Consider the following 19,558-nt stretch of genomic DNA (forward strand, 5'->3'; position numbering starts at 1 on the left):
GGAACAGGAAATTCTCCCTGCACTTGATCAGAGACACTCATCTTCCTTATTTTCCCCTGTGTTCCAGGGCTGGACCTTATCGCTCAGTTCGAAGAAGAGACCAGGTTTGTGCTTTCAAGATATGGATGCAAAATATACTTAGGTGTGTGCTGCAGCGTGCATTCTTGACTCTGATGACACCAGAATTTCCTGCCTGCTGCTCAGTGGATGGGATATAGCGAGAGAACCCTCCAGCCTCAATCAAAGCTTACACACGCTCAAGAACCTCTTCACCACATCTCTTTCGTCTTGCGTGGAATCTGGTGAGCCCCCAGCAATGGTGAGTTTCACCTGTGGTTATATTCTTGATTGAAGACATTAGTATGAGGCTTCAGGGTGAGATGGGGGTAACAGGAGGTTAGCACCAAAGTGGTGCTTTAAATTGTGTTACTTATTCTAGATTCTTGGGTGTGTAGATTGCACTTCTGAAGGGAGCCAAGCACTGCAACTCCACGATGTGGCCCTATGTACATTTAATCAGAATTAAGTCCCCCTGTGTTCAGTGGTACTTTCTATAAGATAAATGTGCATCGAATCGTGGCCTCCATTTGTTTGATTTAGAAGGAAATTGTCCAAACAATTTTTTGAGCTGGATAATGGCCAGCAGAAAAAAATAACTTACTTTCATATCCTCTTCTCCTTAGAGACTAAGAGTAAACTACTCCTGTTTTGTGTCTGCCAGTGGGTTGCTTCTACTTTGGATGGCGTGAAGATTAGAATTAGGCTGCATTAAGCTTAAAAAAAAACAAAAAAACTCCAGCCCTCAATTCTCAAAATGCTGTGCACATTTTGGGAAAATTCAACTCCATTGACTCGAATTGCATCAAAAATAGGAAGCTCATCATCCAGATTGGATCAAACTTGTCCTCTGTAATTTTGGAGAAAACCTGCAGCAGTGCATTAAGACCTTGGGAGTAAGACCTACTGAGGCCCGCGGGGCTTACCCCCAAGCCAATGTACTAAGGATTGCAGTCTTGCAGGATAAATCCGAGTCCACATGTTTAGTTAGAGGTCTCCACTGTCCCTGAGTCACACACTGGGCTGGTCAGCATTCAAGGGTTATCATGTCAACAGACGCATCTCAGATGTAGATTAGCTACACTCTGTGTGTGTGTTACTATGTTTGTGAGACTGTTGATCATTCAGGACTTTGATGTTGGAATAAATGCAGTTGGCAAGTGATTTGTGTGTCTGTGTGTGCGCGCGAAGTGGATGTCGATTGTTTTGCCCATGGCTATAGTTTAAAGTTTGTGTGTTTTAAAATACAACAGACTGTTCCAGAGACTGTTTTTTAGTAGACTAAGACTAAGAAAAAAGAAAAGAGCATTATCACCTTGGGATGACACTGATGGGTTAATGTTGGTTGGATGCCACTAAGGGCACAATCTTAACCAATTTTCCAGCGCTGACATAGCTGTGCCAATGTGGCGTGCACTGCATCCTGTAGTGGGGGGGCAGTCAAGGGGGCCTCCTCAAGATAAGGGCATGCTTGTTACCTTACCTTGGGGGCTGCATTGCAGCAAAGTCAGTGCTGGAAAGTTGGCTAGGATTGTGGGCAGGAGGTCTGGGGGCAGGAGGTCTGGTCTAGAGGGTAGAGCCTCCATTTGCCTGAAGATTAACATCCACAAGGTCGCTGGTTCGAGGCCACCGGCACCGTGCGACCTTGAAGCAGCTGGCAAGCTGCAGCTGAGCTTTTCCATCTGCTTGGAGCGTGGGAGGATGGAGGCCAGAATGTTAAACCAGATCGGAGTGTAACACCTTGAATGTGGTGGTTCTTGAAAGAGAGAACCTTCTTTCACTTTGTAAAAATCCCTGTGTGGATTTAATAAGCCTGCCTATGTAAACCGCCTTGAATAAAGTCTTGAATAAAGACCAAGAAAGACGGTATATAAATACTGTATATTATTATTATTATTATATTAGGATTGTGCCCTAAATGGCATAAACTCACACTCTTTCCTGTATGAGGAAAGGTTGTGTACTGGCTGGCATGCAGCCAAATAATGGAGCGCATAAAATATGTGCAAAAGACAGAAGAGAGGAGAAGGGCTATGTCTCTAATGCATATCTTGGAGGGTGAGCTAGCCAGTGACAGGTCCCGCATCGAGCAGCTGGACTGCGGAGAGAAACATGCACACCTGTAAATTTACACACGTAACCCCACCTGGATGAGGAACAAGCAGTGGTTTCCCCAGAACCGTACAGAACCTCCCTCAAAAAAGTGACAGTCACACCTGGTGATCAGGGAGGGGCAGAGGGGCTTGATTTCATCTCCCCCTGTGCACCTGCATGACAAACAGCCAAGTGGCAAAGTCATTGCTGTTTCTCAAGGAAGACTGCATGTGTGCAGCTGGATGAGGACATAAGAAGAGCCCTGCTGGATCAGGCCCAAGTCCCATCCAGTCCAGCTTCCTGTATCTCACAGAGGCCCATCAGACGCCTCAGTGAGCACACAAGACAGCAAGAGACGTATCCTGTTGCTACTCCCTTGCATCTGGCGTTCAGAGATAACCTACGTCTAGAACCAGGAGTTTGCTCATACCCCTCACAGCTTGTACGTGTACCATGAGATGAACTTTCCCTCCATCCATCTGTCCAATCCCCTTTTAAAGGCCATGCGCCATCACCGCATCCTGGGGCAAGGAGTTCTGGGGCAAAGATTAATGACTTTGGGGCCGCAGCTCTTGTGGGTTGCCCAGGCTCGCTTTCGGTGTTGAGTTTTTAGTGCTCCTCAGCCATTGCTACGCTAGATGTAGAGCCGCATCCCACTTTCCGCACTTCAGTGCGGAGATTGTTGGTTTAAAAAAAAAAAAAAGGTGCCATTTTAGTTGTAGTCCATCCACCCTGCTTGGTGTCATGCATCTGGTGGGCAGCGCTCAGGTCTCCAGAACCTAAGCCCAAGTTCTGGCCCACCCTGGACATGCACAGAAGGTTTAGCAGCACATGGAGCACAGAATCACCGCCAAGGGCTAGCACTTTCCCTCTGCACACGGACATGGTCAGGCCAGGGAGGAGAAGCCAGGAAAGCCAGGCGATGGAGCTGGAAAATACCCCTTTCTACCTTGCCTTCCACCCTGTGATTCTGGCAGCACAGATCTCCCCTATTTAAATATTTGATCATCACAGCCTTTTCTTCTCCCACTTTGTTTTAGGCAAAGTATTCAAAACATTTAAAAGTTACCCAGGGCAGGTGTGACTTGCTCGACTCAGATGCGGGTCCCATTCGGCGTCTCCATTCATTCTATTGCTCTATCAAATCTTTTTTTTTTTTTTTTTTCTAGTCGCAAGAGGGATGGGAGAAGATAAAACATAATCATCTGGTGCCAGGCCAAACTCATTGAGATTTCATTTTGGTTTGCTGGTAGCCACCAAGACAAGATGTGCTCTGGGAGGCTGTGCAACTTAATTACTGGGTAGAGCCTTCCTAATTACTTGGTAGAGCCATTGGTCAACATAGAAGAACATCTGAAACATTTCCTGGAAGAAGGTTCCGTGGGTGGAAATTTTCTATTTCTCAGCTAGAACTTAAAGCTGATTCATTTGGTGTAGTGGGTGAGTGAGTGAGAGAGAGAGAGAGAGAGAGAGAGAGAGAGAGAGAGAGAGGATGATGAAGACATTGCAGTAAATGTTCAGGCTGAGAGGAAGACAATGAAACATTTTAAAGACAGCTGACATTGCAGCACTAAAAGCAAGTTACCTGAGTTGTGCCCGCTCCAGGACAGCCTGTCCATGAGGTCAACTCAAGTGGCAGATTGGCAATCCCCATCCACCCACCTCCTCAGCTTTTTCTCCCTGGCATGAAATGGTTGCAGGGGAGAGCACAAAGAGGAAGTGTGGTGGGCTAGAGTGTTGGAGACCCTCTAGGCTACCACTCTCCTCTCTTCCAAACTCTTCTTTGGCTCTATTTCCCCCCTCTTCCTTTTGGAGCCAGGGCATGGGAGGAGGAGTGGCGGAGCCAGTGAATGGCACACTTCTGGGTAAGGGGAGGACAGTATTTGGTTGCCATCTCAAGCACCAGTGCTGGGTATGCTGGTTCCTTTTATTCCAGTGCCTTCTCTGGTCTATACTAGAAGTCAAGGTCACTCCCTGAAGCTGATCAGTGGTACACTTGGTAGGGGTGTCGGCCAGGTTGGGCAGCAGTAGAGGGTCTAAGCCCATCAGAGGGCCACCTGGGTTCACCCCTGAGCTCTCAGGACTGAGTGCTCAGTGTGTCATCAGGGGGCAGGTGACTGTGCCATGAGGGGACCCCCAGTGCCCCCAGCAAGCCAAAACTTGGGCCAAGTGAAAGGAATCATCATTTCTTGAAAGGTGCAGTATTCTATTGACCTGTTACAAGCAGTGCCTGCATCAGCGAAGAGGCGAGGGGGAGAGAGAGTCTCTAGAAAGAAAGTCGTGAGGGAGGAAGAGAAGGACTGAGGGGGAGGTGGTGGGTGGTGAAGAGATGGGCAGGAAGATGGCGAGAGAAGTGAAAGAGGAAGAAGGAGGCTATCGATGGAAAGATGAGCAATAAGGGGGAGGGAGGGAGGGGGGAGGGAGGGAGAGTGACAGCAGAAAGAGAGGAGAAAGAGAGGCAGATGAAAAGGTGAGAAGAGACAGGCAGAAGTAGGAGAGAAGCAGATGAGACAGAGGTGGGCAAGAAGTAGACCAGCTAGAGAAAGAGCAATGGATGGAGGGTGGAGAGAGAAGAGAAGCTGGGTGGCCACAGAGGAGGGATGAGCAAGGAGAGAGAAACAAATGGACAGGCCGTGAGAGACAGACAAGAGTATGGCATGAAGCAGATAGGTGCTCCCTTGGCTGCCCAAGCAGCAGAAGGGCTTGTGTGCTGGAATGTGCTAGCTGAGATGTGAGCCTCTAGTAGACTTAACGGAGTCTGCTACCACAAGGTGCTCTTGACTTAGATGGCTTTACAAGGAGAGAGGTCAATAGCATGGCCCAGAAAAGCCTTTGGTGGTTCTCTGCCATGGTGGCCCAACAGAAGCATAGAGGTTGGAGGTGGCTTGGCTTGGAATACCCAATGCTGGGATCGAACCACAGGGGAACATGTCTTCCTCACACCCTGCTTGTGCATGTCCCAGTCGACTCCAGCTGTCCACTGTTGGAAACAAGATGCTGGGTTGATGGGCCCTTGGTCTGATCCAGCAAGGCTGCTCTTACTTTCTTGGGCCCAATAAGTTAGTGAAGCAACGTGAGGAACCCGACAAAATGGTGAGCAGAGTTGATTGGGAGGTGAGCCTACATATCCAGGGGAGAAGGTGCCGTATCACTTTTAATAAGCCTACAAAACCACCTTGGCTAGAAAAGTGAGACCCATGAAGCAGGTGTGTGTCCCACCACAGGAAGAGGTGCTTTTAAACACATGCATGCCCCTTTCTCGCTTCCGTTCTCCGAATGAAGAGTGCCGACACCATTTGCTTTGTGGGCCAGAGGGAAGGAGTGAGTCCTGGAAGGGAAGCCCAGCAGGCACAGAACCAGCAGAGGGTGTTCTGCTGGCTCCTGTGGTCAATGTGGGTAGATGTTGTGGTTGGAGCCTGTATCCGCGATCTTGGACAGAGCCAAGGGGTTGCCCAGTGAACCAGGGATCGGAGCACAGCTGCAGCCGCCAAGGTTACCACTGTGCAAAATCACCCATGACACTGTCCCACTTTGGCAGCCCTGGGACACGCATCCCACAGTCTCTGGGGCAGGAGCAAGCGAGCTGGTGATGAATTGGGGCTGTGGCGCTCAGGCACTTGGCCCCTGAGTGCGCGTGTGCAGGAGCTTTGCAGCACATGCACACAATGAACACGCCAATGCTCTTTTGACTCAAAACTGCATTCTGTTTTATGGACAGAATTTCCCGTCTGCTTTTCAAGGCTCCTGCCCTTCCTGGGCCGAGCTCCCTTGAGAACAGTCACGTATCTCATAGAAACTGACTTGGTTTCTCCTCCAGTTCTCAGATGTTTCCTCTGGGGAAGGAATCCTGAAATTCACTCTGAATATCTCTGCATGTGACATTTCTGTGCCCCGTCTCAGGTCCTGCAGAAAGCCCTAGAGAAGGTCCACTTGTCTTCTGTGGGTTGGTTTGACTCCCCTCCAAAACTTGCAATGAGTTCTCATCCTAGCTCTCCACCCCATTTGTCCATGCCTTCTCCCCCCCACCCCCGTGTTCAACTTCTGCACCTCCTGTGTGTCTCATTTGCTCCTGGGGGGTGACCATGACACCCATTGCCTGCCCCACCACTGCTGCAGGCTGGCCCCAAGGTTCTTTTGACACACACTGGGCTCCAGTTCCTTCCTCCCAGTGCTGGCCCATCCATGAGGCCAACTGAGGTAGTCACCTCAGGCAGCAAACCGGTGGGGACACCCATTTCTGTCTGCCAACTTGCCCGCACTGCTCCTCCTTCCTGGATTGGAAAAGGGGGGCAGAGAGGAAGAGAAAATGTGGATGGGAGGAAAGTGCTGAGATAGAGGACTGCCGAGTGGAAGGAGCAGAGGCTGTTGTGTCATTGGGTAAGGGGGGGCAACTTTCGGCACACCAGGAGGTCTTGGTCTGGCCCTGCTCTCTCTGATCCCTGGATGCCTGTCCAGGAAGGGACCAGAACAAGGGGGAGTGGTTGGCTAGAGCAACCACTGCTCCATCACGGCCCCACCCTCTGTCCTTCCATATTGGACTAAGAGTATTGAGAGAGCAGAGCTGCCAGCTGGGAAGAGCAACAGTGGAGGTGGGGTGTGGGAGTGCAGAGAAATCCCCCACCTAGCTGGGACATGTGGTCAGGGGAGGCAGGGGAAGAAGACACCTGTCCTGTCCTGCTCCAATGGAAAATAGCCTCAGGTACACCTGTTATGATACAGGGAGAGACTAGACTAAACTAGAGCTTGTGGCAGTGAGCACTCAGCCTCCCTGTGATTGCGCTTGTGCTCTACCCCGTTTCTGAGTGGTTGTGTGATCACCAGGGAAGTTGAGCTCAAGTGGGGGACCTACCTCCTTTTCCCATTGCCCCCTCCACAACTTTGGCTCTGTGACAGCAACAGTAGCTATAACTCTCTGTCTTCTTTCCTGCAACAGTCTGAAGGCATCTGGACCTTGGACAAAATCGATCTTGAGAACACCAGCTATGACTACTACAACAACAGCTGCGGAGACTGCTCCTCACCCTGCAACATCTACACAATCCAGGCCTTTGAGAAGGTCTTTCTGCCCATCTTCTACATCCTGATCTTCCTCTTGGGGTTATGGGGCAACATCATGGTCTTGGTGGTCCTGTTGAGAGCCAAGGAGTCCCTGCCTGGGACAGACGTGTTCATCTTCAACCTGGCCCTGGCCGACATCTTGCTAGTGGTGACGCTCCCTTTCTGGGTCACCCAGGCTGTGCATGGCTGGATCTTTCAGGGCTTCCTCTGCAAGGTGGTCGGTGGCATTTTCAAGATCAACTTCTACGCCAGCATCTTCTTCCTGATCTGCATCAGCATCGACCGCTACCTCTCCATTGTGTGCGTCATCCGCATGTACAACCGCAGGAAGTCCTCTCTGGTCCTCCTGGCTTCCTTGGCTGTTTGGGTCCTCTGCATTCTATTGACCGTGCCGGATTTCATCTTCCTGAACACCGAGTACCATTCCCGCCAGAACCTCACCTCCTGCTCCCTCATTTTTGTCTTGCACTCCGCCAAGGTGTGGAAGATTGGCCTGAGCATTTTCAACCAGGTGGTGGCATTCTTCCTTCCCCTGGTGGCCATGGGCTTCTGCTACATCTGTGTCATCCTCACTCTGCTACACTCCAAAGGCTTCCAGAAGCACAAAGCCCTGAAAGTCATTTTCGCCGTGGTGGCCGTCTTCTTCCTCTGCTGGACGCCCTACTACTTGGTTCAGTTTGTGGGCATCCTGATTGATCTCAAAGTCCTGGAGGAGGACTGTGAGCGGGAGTCCCAGCTCGCAATCGCTGAGGCCATCACCACCAGTCTGGGCTTCTTGCACTGTTGCTTAATGACAAACCTCATAAATGACAGTGGTCAAAGCACAATAAATATGCTCTTAATGAGGCAATTGCATCTCTCATAGCCTGCGGCAGAGTGACTGTTTACACAACTGAGAGGCTCTTAATTCAAAGAAGAGGCAATCTATCTCCGGTAGCCTGTGCAGCCAGTTAGTGTCTAGCACGGAGTGTCTGTTTACACCACAAAGGCAATAGTTTGGACTGTGTGTTCACTTAATGACCTTATCACATAACAACCAATTTGGACCCAATTGGAAGCAGCCAAGGCCTAGTATCTAGAATGAGGCTAAGGACAGTGAGGGACTCTGCTGCTGCTGCAAGTGCCACTTTCCAGGAAGGCCAGGAAGTGGCAGGCGAAGAACGCACTGGTGTAGCTAAGGGGGTGCAGGGGGTAGCAATTGCACCAGGCAACAAGTTTTAGCCTGTGCACCCAGTTAGTATCTGGCAGGGGTGTCTGTTTACACCACAAAGGCAATAGATTGGACCGAATGTTCACTGAATGACCTTACGACAGCGAGGGACTCTGCTGCTGCTGTATAATGTAATGCACCCTGTCTGTGACAGGCAGAGGCTTGGTTTTTTGCTCAGCTGCCATGACTAACTCTTATTTTCAGCTGAATCATATTTTCCTTTTCTTTATTGATGAGTAATAAAATAAAAAAGATACAATCATACAATTCAATATGATATACCTTTTTAACATCTACATGAAGCCGCTGGGAGAGGTCATCCGGGGGTTTGGAGTGGGTTGCCACCAGTACGCTGATGACACCCAGCTTTATCTCTCCTTTCCCCCTGATTCTGAGGAGGCGGTTGGGGTCCTGGATCGCTGTCTGGAGGCGGTTAGGGACTGGATGTGGGCGAACAAGCTGAAATTAAATCCGGATAAGACAGAGGTGCTCTTGGTTAGGAAATCCACAGCTCGGGTGCTGGACTATCGTCCTGCTCTGAATGGGGTTGCACTCCCTCTGAAGGAGCAGGTCCGCAGCTTGGGGGTTCTCCTGGATCCACAGCTGCTCCTGGAGTCCCAGGTGGCGGTGGTGGCCAGGGAAGCCTTTGCTCAGCTTCGGCTGATTCGCCAGTTGCGACCGTACCTGAGCTGCGCAGACCTGGCCACAGTAACCCATGCCCTAGTGACATCTAGATTAGATTATTGCAATGCGCTCTACGTGGGGCTGCCTTTGAAGACGGTCCGGAAATTACAACTTGTACAGAACGCGGCTGCTCGTGTAGTTGCCGTGGCACGTCGGTTTGACTCTGTCGAGCCGTTGCTCCGGCGGCTACACTGGTTGCCGGTTCTGTTCCGGGCCCAATTCAAGGTGCTAATTTTGACTTTTAAAGCCCTTTACGGCTCGGGTCCGGGGTATTTGAGGGACCACCTCCTTCCCTACAATCCGGCCCGTGCTCTTAGATCTTCTGGGGGGGCCCTTTCGACTGTGCCGCCACTAAGAGATGTGAGAGGGGTGGTGGCCAGGAAGAGGGCCTTCTCAGTGGTGGCCTCCGAACTGTGGAATACCCTCCCCTTAGAACTGAGAACTGCTCCCTCGTCGCCAATGTTTCGGCGTGGACTGAAGACCTTTTTATTTCAAAAAGCTTTTAATTGTTGACAGGCTGGCTGGCGTTCTTGCTTTTTATATGAAAATCCACGGGGTTTGTTTTGTTTTTAGCTTTTTAATCATTGTAAATTGTTTTTAACTGTTTTTCATGTTGTATTTTTAAATTGTTTGTTAGCCACCTTGTGTGCCCGTTGGGCAAAAAGGCGGGGTACAAATTAATAAAATAATAATAATAATAATAATAAAAATAATAATAATAAAATATACAGGTTGAGACTAATTATTATTTACATGGGTTCCTTTCCAAGCACTCGTGTGGATGGCAAAAAAATGCACTATAGCAAATCAATTTTGAAAAACATAGTTTCTTTGCTCCAGTGATTTAAAAACAGCCTTGCTGACCTTTGTGATGTAAGATAACAGTCATTATGACGGCAACCCAACAATCAGTCTCTCTCAAAGTGCTTAGAAAGGCTTCATGCCAGCCCCTCCCTTCACCAATGCAAAGTATCTTTCTTTCAGTGCTCAGGGGGAAGGCAGGGAGAGAGAGAGGGTTGATGGATTGTCAGCCAGCTGCCCCCCCCCCTCTTATTAAGGAGGCTATTGTTAAAGGACTGTTCAGTCTTTTAAATTGATTTTAAAGGGGTGCATTTTTCCCCTTCTCCAGGGATCAGCACATTCCTTCTTATTTACAGGGGCCATTCCTGTTGAGTCAAATCCTTGTATAAAAAATTTGTGTATAAATAGGCTGGAGCTGTATGTATATTAAAAAACCTATAAAGCAACCAAAAAAAAAAAAAAAAAGGAGGGGGAGAAAAAAAGAAAAGACTATAAGAAGGAAGAATAAATATGCCAAAGTTACAGATTACAGATATCCTTATATATAAAACTAGGATCGCTGGCAGGTCTATACATAAATATCTAGAAAAGACTTCCAAATATCCAAAAAGTTATCTATAAAAAATTGTCTTCTATATGCAACAGATTCTGATATCGAAAGAGCCAGGAGATCCTCCATCCATTGAGAAGCCCCAGGCAGGCACTTGTCCTTCCAAGTCTTGAGTATAATTCTTTTAGCAACATTAAGGGCACAGAGAGACCATTTTTGTTGTCCTTCGGGTACTTCCTGTGGCCTGTGTCTGTGGCCTCCTGGCCTGCCTGTTCCAGTGCAATTTAATTCAATTGCACTGCACATTATAAACAAATAAATAAATAAATACAAATCATACAGCTCTACGAAATAATTTTTGGCACACAGGAAAAACTGTCTGATCTTAACGGTATTTTTTTTATGCTGAATTAAAAGACGTTACTGACTTTTCTTTATCACACAGAGATTTTTATTGACATACAGGTTAAATCTGAGAAAAATGTATATTTATGTATAGCACTGATCATATTACCTAAAAAGTGACAGTCAATGATTTTCTTTTGTATTTATGTACTTGAAGAATTTATACCCCGCCTTTCTCCCACATCAGCATCGCTCAAGACAGCTTACAGAATAAAAACTGATACAAATTATATTGAAAACACTATCAGAAATGTAAACATAAACAGTCCAATGGTGACCTGTGCTGGTAAAAACCAGGCAAAAGCTGTTGTGAGAGATCAGAGCCCAAGATTAAAGGAAGGAGCCGGAGTGTGTGCTGGGAAAAGCTCCGGACATTTCTTCATGTTCAGGGACAAGATTCCCAGACAGTGGTGTCGCTAGGGGGTGCGGGGTGTGTGGTCTGCACTGGGTAATGTGCACGGGGGGGGTGACGCGCACTGGGGGGTGATGCACTAAAATCACAGTGGTTAGGAGTAGCCCCATCATATTATATACCGTTGGTTGCAGAATGTCGAGCTGAAGGCAAGGCAAAAAACTGGAATGAAATATCTCCTTTCTATCAAAAGTTATGGCCAAAAAACAGGAGAACAAAAAATGCATGGATCTCTATGGAAAGTGAAAGTGAGCCGTATCGCACGTTTACTCGTGAGCAGGCAAACTTGCCTTAGTCCTTCGGAAAGAGCAGGATGAGAGGAATCCAAAGACACCAGAAAGGTCCTGATGCAATGAATGCAGCCCCCAAAAACACCTGAGAAGGAAGTCCCTCCCTCCATGCAGATGAATGTATTGAGCCCTATGGAAAGTGAAACTAAGCCTCATAGTCGCATTTACTCATGAGTAAGCAAACCTGCCTTGGCTGGTGTGGAAGATCAGGTGAAGGAGAGTGCAAGGCTACCAGAATGGTCCTGATCCTATGCACCTGGAGCTAAACAATTGCTCCAGAAGGCAGCCCCCCCCCCCACTAAAAAGGATCAAAAGAGGCTTCAGCTGATAAGGTGAACTTTTTTGAGACTTGCAAAGCCAGGTGGATCCTGACAGTGACCTGGTTTAAACAGAAGTTCTTAAATTGAACTGTGCTCTGGGTAGGGCTGAAAACCTTACTGGTTTTGGAGGGGGGGTGTTATTGCAGGCAGGCTACAGAGGAAATTCACTTGGTGGAACAGGGCTGGCTTCTGCTTATTTAATTATTTGTTTTACTTTAATTATTTATACTTATTTATTTTAATTTGCCTGATGATGTCACTTCCACCATGACATCACTTCTGGTGGGTCTTGGACAGATTGTCATTCTAAAAAGTGGGTCCCAGTGCTAAAAGTTTGAGAACTGCTGCAATAAGGTGTTAGTAAATTGACACCCTGGGGGTGTGTGTGTGTGACACCACTAGTGACCAAAATCACTAAAATCAGTTTGGAGGAATAATACCAGCATGTTACATATCAATCAATGCATAATTTCATGCAGAATGTGTTCTATCTTTGTTCTATCAAAAGGTACAGCCAAAAAACCAGTGGGGGCGGAATGATGGTACATCCTCACACCCACCAACCTGGGTGTTGCCCCGCCCACTGCATGGGGGATGACGCGCTGGCATCCCGCATTGGGTGACGCGAACCCTAGTGACGCCACTGTTCCCAGATAATGAGGAAACAGAAAGTTTCTCTCTTCATCACACCCTTCATGTGAAATTCCTATCTCTGAGATGTCTCAAGGTTTGGCAAGGTTTACTAAGATCTTGAGGTCAGGTGTTCGGGATACTGAGGCATGCCCAGGATAAACAGTGAGTGGAGAGGCGCTCTTGGGGAGCCATAGCCCCCGAGCCTTATTTTTCTCTGTTTAAAGCCTCCTCTTCTGATGCATTTGCACCTGTTTGCTAAGTAAGCAAGTGTGAAGTGCACGCTCAGAAACCACAAGGGGGAAAAGCACAGAACCTGCTAGCCTTGTCGGTGGTAAGGGAAGGTGTGAAAACGAAACCTCCGTGTGTGACTTCTTCCTCCTTCCTGTGTGCTCAGAAGTGCTGCGAGGACAAGGGACTGGCCTGAACAGGTGCGAAGATGAGATGGAAGGCGCACCAGTGCTGCACAAGGCCAAACAGATATACATGTGATGCAACCACATTTTTACAACTCCCTGCTGACTGAAGAAACTTTAGCTGGTTAATCATTATAGTTTGGAAAGTGAGTTGATGAATATGCTTGCAATCAATGCATGCGACTTTGGAGGGCCTGGCCAGATGCAGTTTCCCTGTCTTGGACAGATTGTCATTCTAAAAAGTGGGTCCCAGTGCTAAAAGTTTGAGAACTGCTGCAATAGTTGGCAACCTTCAGTCTTGAAAGACTATGGTATCGCGCTCTGAAAGGTGGTTCTGGAACAGCGTCTAGTGTGGCTGAAAAGGCCGATTCGGGAGTGACAATCCCTTCCACACCGGGAGCAAGTGCAGTCTGTCCCTGGTCTGTCTCCCTGGCTATGGGCCTTCCTTCTTTGCCTCTTAGCCTCAGACTGTTGGCCAAGTGTCTCTTCAAACTGGGAAAGGCCATGTTGCACAGCCTGCCTCCAAGCGGGCCGCTCAGAGGCCAGGGTTTCCCACTTGTTGAGGTCCACTCCTAAGGCCTTCAGATCCCTCTTGCAGATGTCCTTGTATCGCAGCTGTGGTCTACCTGTAGGGCGCTTTCCTTGCACAAATTCTCCATAGAGGAGATCCTTTGGGATCCGGCCATCATCCATTCTCACGACATGACCGAGCCAACGCAGGCGTCTCTGTTTCAGTAGCGCATACATGCTAGGGATTCCAGCACGTTCCAGGACTGTGTTGTTTGAAACTTTGTCCTGCCAGGTGATGCCGAGAATATGTCGGAGGCAGCGCATGTGGAAAGCATTCAGTTTCCTCTCCTGTTGTGAGTGAAGAGTCCATGACTCGCTGCAGTACAGAAGTGTACTCAGGACGCAAGCTCTGTAGACCTGGATCTTGGTATGTTCCGTCAGCTTCTTGTTGGACCAGCTGCAATAAGGTGTTAGTAAATTGACACCCTGGGGGGGGGTGACACCACTAGTGACCAAAATCACTAGGACAAGGGACTGGCCTGAACAGGTGCGAAGATGAGATGGAAGGCGCACCAGTGCTGCACAAGGCCAAACAGATGTACATGTGATGCAACCACATTTTTACAACTCCTTGCTGACTGAAGAAACTTTAGCTGGTTAATCATTATAATTTGGAAAGTGAGTTGATGAAATATGCTTGCAATCAATGCATGCAACTTTGGAGGGCCTGGCCAGATGCAGTTTCCCTGAGTAACTTACAAAATCAATCCATGCAGTTAATTAATACCATCTTGTTTTTCTACACTGTTATCAGGGATACCATCCCCCCTAGTGCAAATACTTACCCACACTCACCCAGGAGTAAGTCCCATTTACTATCATTGTTAAAAGCATATACATAGTAACCTGATAAAAGCACAGATCTGTAACATTTCCCCAAATGCATTCACATACTATGACAGCATCAAGTCCAATATATTAAAAATAAAAAATAAAATATTGAAATGGATGGGGACCCACCTGAATTTGGCTGGCGACCCACCTAGTGGGTCCCGGCCTGCAGTTTGAGAAACACGGCATTATAGCATCTACACCAATGCATTCTGGGGTGACAGTGGGGGAGCATGAAACCTGTAAGCATGTCATTAAAGCTATTTTTCCACCGATTTGGTATCCACTGGGGGTTCCAAAATGGATAACAAGGCACAACCTGTGTAACAGTGGATAATCGTGGATAACAAGGCACACAACTTGTATAAACCTGCTAACTGGATAAGAGGCACTTTTTCAAGTGGGTGCTCCTCTTTTATTTAGCAGAAGAAGAGTAACTGGCCCTCCTCACCCCAGCAGTGTCTTTTCTAGTGTCTATCTGCTGGTATTCTTTTGCATCTTTTTAGATTGTGAGCCTTTTGGGGACAGGGATCCATTAGTTATTTGATTTTTCTCTATAAACCGCTTTGTGAACTTTTCATTAATAATAATAATAATAATAATAATAATAATAATAATAATAATAATAATAATAATAATAATAATCAAACAAACTTTATTTCTATCCCGCCCTTCTCCCTAAAGGGACCCAGGGCGGCTCTAAAGGGACCCAGGGCGGTTAATAATAATAATAATAATATTGCTAAAGGTTGCATCCCTAATGCAATGGCATCAAATGATATATTATCTGGCTCTTGCAACACAATTTCGTGCTTCACACCTGCTGTGTGGGTTTTGCCTGGTGTGATTTAGTCTGATCATCACAACAGTCTGAAGAAACCTTTATTAACCCACAAGATAGAGACCACATGGACAATGGCCCTTTCCTAGCCAACTGGCTGCCCAAGAGGCGGAGCTGCAATACCTCTTATACCTCTCCAGGTGTTTCCAACTACAGATCATTCATATTGATGGTGGGGAACCTGTTGTGACTCTTGATGTCAGGTAGGTTAAAAGAGTGTTAGTTGCCTCATCTGCCCAGCTTTGCTGGTCCTCCTCCTCTTACTCTCTTAATTCAAAAAGCAAGGGTGTGGGGGAATAGAGTGGGAAAGGAAGTGTGGAGGAGAGGAGTTCAGTGGCAACTACATATACATCCACCTCATGGTGGCATCATAAGAACAAAAGAACACAAGAATAGCCCCACTGGATCAGGCCATAGGCCCATCTAGTCCAGCTTCCTGTATCTCACAGCGGCCCCAGGGAGCACACCAGACAACAAGAGACCTCATCCTGGTGCCCTCCCTTGCATCTGACCTTCTGACATAGCCGATTTCTAAAATCAGGAGGTTGCGCATGCACATCATGGGTTGTAACCCGTAATGGATTTTTCCTCCAGAAACTTGTCCAATCCCCTTTTAAAGGCATCTAGGCCAGATGCCATCACCACATCCTGTGGCAAGGAGTTCCACAGACTAATTACATGCTGGGTAAAGAAATATTTTCTTTTGTCCATCCTAACTCTCCCAACATTCCATTTTAGTGGATGTCCCCTGGTTCTGGTGTTGTGTGAGAGGGAAAAGAATGTCTCTCTATCCACTCTATCCATCTCGTATAATTTTCTATGTCTCAATCATGTCCCCCCTCAGGCACCTCTTTTCTTGGCTGAAAAGCCCCAAATGCTGCAGCCTTTCCTCATAATGTGAGTGTCCCAGTCCAGACCAAAACAAATCATTTTGGTCTCTCTCTTCTGCACCTTTTCCATTTCCACTATATCCTTTTTGAGATGTGGTGACCAGAACTGGATACAATACTCCAGGTGTGGCCTTACCATCTGTTTGTACAACAGCATGCTGGCTCCTGTGGTCAATGTGGGTAGATGTGGTTGGAGCCTGTATCTGCGATCTAGGACAGAGCCAAAGGGTTGCCCAGCAAACCAGGGATCGGAGCACAGCTGCAGCCGCCAAGGTTTTGTTGTTGGCAACCTTCAGTCTCGAGAGACTATGGTATCATGCTCTGAAAGGTGGTTTTGGAACGTCGTCTAGCGTGGCTGAAAAGGCCAATTCGGGAGTGACAATCCCTTCCACAACGGGAGCAAGTGCAGTCTGTCCCTGGTCTGTCTCCCTGGCTATGGGCCTTCCTTCTTTGCCTCTTTGCCTCAGACTGTTGGCCAAGTGTCTCTTCAAACTGGGAAAGGCCATGTTGCACAGCCTGCCTCCAAGCGGGCCGCTCAGAGGCCAGGGTTTCCCACCTGTTGAGGTCCACTCCTAAGGCCTTCAGATCCCTCTTGCAGATGGCCTTGTATCGCAGCTGTGGTCTACCTGTAGGGCGCTTTCCTTGCACGAGTTCTCCATAGAGGAGATCCTTTGGGATCCGGCCATCATCCATTCTCATGACATGACCGAGCCAACGCAGGCGTCTCTGTTTCAGCAGTGCATACATTCTAGGGATTCCAGCATGTTCCAGGACTGTGTTGTTTGGAACTTTGTCCTGCCAGGTGATGCCGAGGATGCGTCGGAGGCAGCGCATGTGGAAAGCGTACTGTTTCCTCTCCTGTTGTGAGCAAAGAGTCCATGACTCACTGCAGTACAGAAGTATACTCAGGATGCAAGCTCTGTAGACCTGGATCTTGGTATGTTCCGTCAGCTTCGTGTTGGACCAGACTCTCTTTGTGAGTCTGGAAAACGTGGTAGCTGCTTTACCGATGCGTTTGTTTAGTTCGGTATCAAGAGAAAGAGTGTCAGAGATCGTTGAGCCAAGGTACACAAAGTCATGGACAACCTCCAGTTCATGCGCAGAGATTGTAATGCAGGGAGGTGAGTCCATCCTGAACCATGACCTGTGTTTTCTTCAGGCTGATTGTCAGTCCAAAATCTTGGCAGGCCTTGCTAAAACGATCCATGAGCTGCTGGAGATCTTTGGCAGAGTGGGTAGTGACAGATGCATCGTCGGCAAAGAGGAAGTCACGCAGACATTTCAGCTGGACTTTGGATTTTGCTCTCAGTCTGGAGAGGTTGAAGAGCTTTCCGTCTGATCTGGTCCGGAGATAGATGCCTTCTGTTGCAGTTCCAAAGGCATGCTTCAGCAGAACAGTGAAGAAAATCCCAAACAAGGTTGGTGCAAGAACACAGCCCTGCTTCACACCGCTTTGGATGACAAAGGGGTCTGATGTGGAGCCATCGAAGACAACAGAGCCCTTCATGTCCTTGTGGAAGGATCGGATGATGCTGAGGAGCCTGGGTGGACATCCAATCTTGGGGAGAATCTTGAAGAGGCCATCCCTGCTGACCAGGTCGAAGGCCTTCGTGAGATTTATGAAGGCTATAAAGAGTGGCTGTCGCTGTTCCCTGCATTTCTCCTGCAGTTGTCTAAGGGAGAATACCATATCAGTGGTGGACCTGTTGGCTCGGAATCCGCACTGTGATTCTGGATAAACGCTCTCTGCAAGTACCTGGAGTCTCTTTAGTGCAACTCGGGCAAAGAACTTTCCTACAACGCTAAGGAGAGATGCCACGGTAGTGATTGCAGTCACCCCTGTCGCCTTTGTTCTTGTACAGCGTGATGATGTTTGCATCCCTCATGTCTTGAGGTACTCCACCTTCTCTCCAGCAGAGACAGAGGATTTCATGCAGCTCAGTGACGATGATCTCTTTGCAGCACTTGAGGACTTCAGCAGGGATGCTGTCTTTTCCAGGTGCCTTGCCAAAGGCAAGGGAGTCCAGGGCCACGTGAAGTTCTTCTAGGGTTGGTTCACTGTCAAGCTCTTCCAGCACAGGCAGGCACTCAGTGTTGTTCAGTGCTTCTTCGGTGACTACATTTTCTCTGGAATATAGCTCAGAGTAGTGCTGCACCCAGCGTTCCATCTGCTGCGTCCGATCCTGGATGACCTCGCCTGTGGCAGACTTCAGAGGGGCAATTTTCTTCTGTGTTGGACCTAGGGCCTGCTTGATACCGTCATACATCCCCTTGATGTTGCCCGTGTCAGCTGCTATCTGTATCTCGGAACAGAGCTGGAGCCAGTAGTCATTAGCACATCTCCTGGCAGTCTGCTGGACTTTGCTTCGAGCAGCTCGGAGGACCTGCAGGTTGCGTTCACTGGGACAGGCCTTGGTACAGTGGGACAGTGTACTTGGTACAGTGTACTTGGGACAGTACTGGGTACTGGGACAGTGTACAGGGTACTGGGACAGTGTACTTGGTACTTGGGACAGTGTACTTGGTGCAGTGGGACAGTGTACTGCAGGGGTGCTCACACTTTTTTGGCTCGAGAGCTACTTTGAAACCCAGCAAGGCTACTTTGAAACCCGATCCTGGATGACCTCGCCTGTGGCAGACTTCAGAGGGGCAATTTTCTTCTGTGTTGGACCTAGGGCCTGCTTGATACCATCATACATCCCCTTGATGTTGCCTTTGTCAGCTGCTATCTGTATCTTGGAACAGAGCTGGAGCCAGTAGTCGTTAGCACATCTCCTGGCAATCTGCTGGACTTTGCTGCGAGCAGCTTGGAGGACCTGCAGGTTGCGCTCACTGGGACAGGCCTTGTATGCTGCTTGAGCTCTCCTCTTTTCCTCAATGACTGGTGTCAACTCAGAGTGGGCTTCAAACCAGTCTGCCATCTTGTTGGTCTTCTTGCCAAATATGGACCAAATTCTTCATGATAATCACATTAACCCTTTGAATGATTGTACTGCGGACAACCAAGAGAACATGAGAACATGAGAGAACATGAGAGCAGGCCACAGGGGTTCCATCCGGTCCAGCATCCTGTTTCCCATATTCCCCCCTCCAGCTGCCCCTGGGAAGTCCACAAGCAGGGATGAAGGCAGGCTTTGAGATCAACCTTGGCCCCGGCAAGAGGAGAGGGCTGGTATCTCCACTGTCCTGTGAGCTCAGGGATATTCACCACTGGGAAAAGGTTACCCTGAATCTTTTGTTTCATCTTGTAGGGTTCTTCTTTTGTCCTGATGTCCTTAACAAACAGAATCTGTGGGTGCCTTAAGCACTTGCCCTCTTGACTCGTGCTCAAGAGGCTGCAGTGAGGGAACCATGATTTTGCTCCTGTGAGTCATGTGAAAAACCAGCACGGCTGCCTGCAGCCTGAAAGATGTCGACTCGACCAAGAAAAGCAGCTGTAATGTTATGCGTTTATTTCCAGTAGACTTTCAGTGCTTTCTGGGGAATCCTAATTTCCAAA

The 19,558-nt window shown here is 48.3% G+C and overlaps 1 protein-coding gene across 1 annotated transcript; it reads left to right on the top strand.

Annotated features, from left to right (window-relative positions):
- The first annotated feature begins 257 nt into the window (after positions 1-257).
- Positions 258-8,617, top strand: LOC136661660 (C-X-C chemokine receptor type 3-like). Its single transcript, XM_066639026.1, has 2 exons — positions 258-319; positions 7,085-8,617. The coding sequence occupies exons 1-2, from the start codon at positions 317-319 to the stop codon at positions 8,072-8,074; spliced, it is 993 nt and encodes a 330-aa protein (XP_066495123.1). The 5' UTR covers positions 258-316; the 3' UTR covers positions 8,075-8,617.
- The last annotated feature ends 10,941 nt before the right edge of the window (positions 8,618-19,558 follow it).

Source organism: Tiliqua scincoides, chromosome 10 (genome assembly GCF_035046505.1).
Source record: "Tiliqua scincoides isolate rTilSci1 chromosome 10, rTilSci1.hap2, whole genome shotgun sequence".
Taxonomy (NCBI): Eukaryota; Metazoa; Chordata; class Lepidosauria; order Squamata; family Scincidae; genus Tiliqua; species Tiliqua scincoides.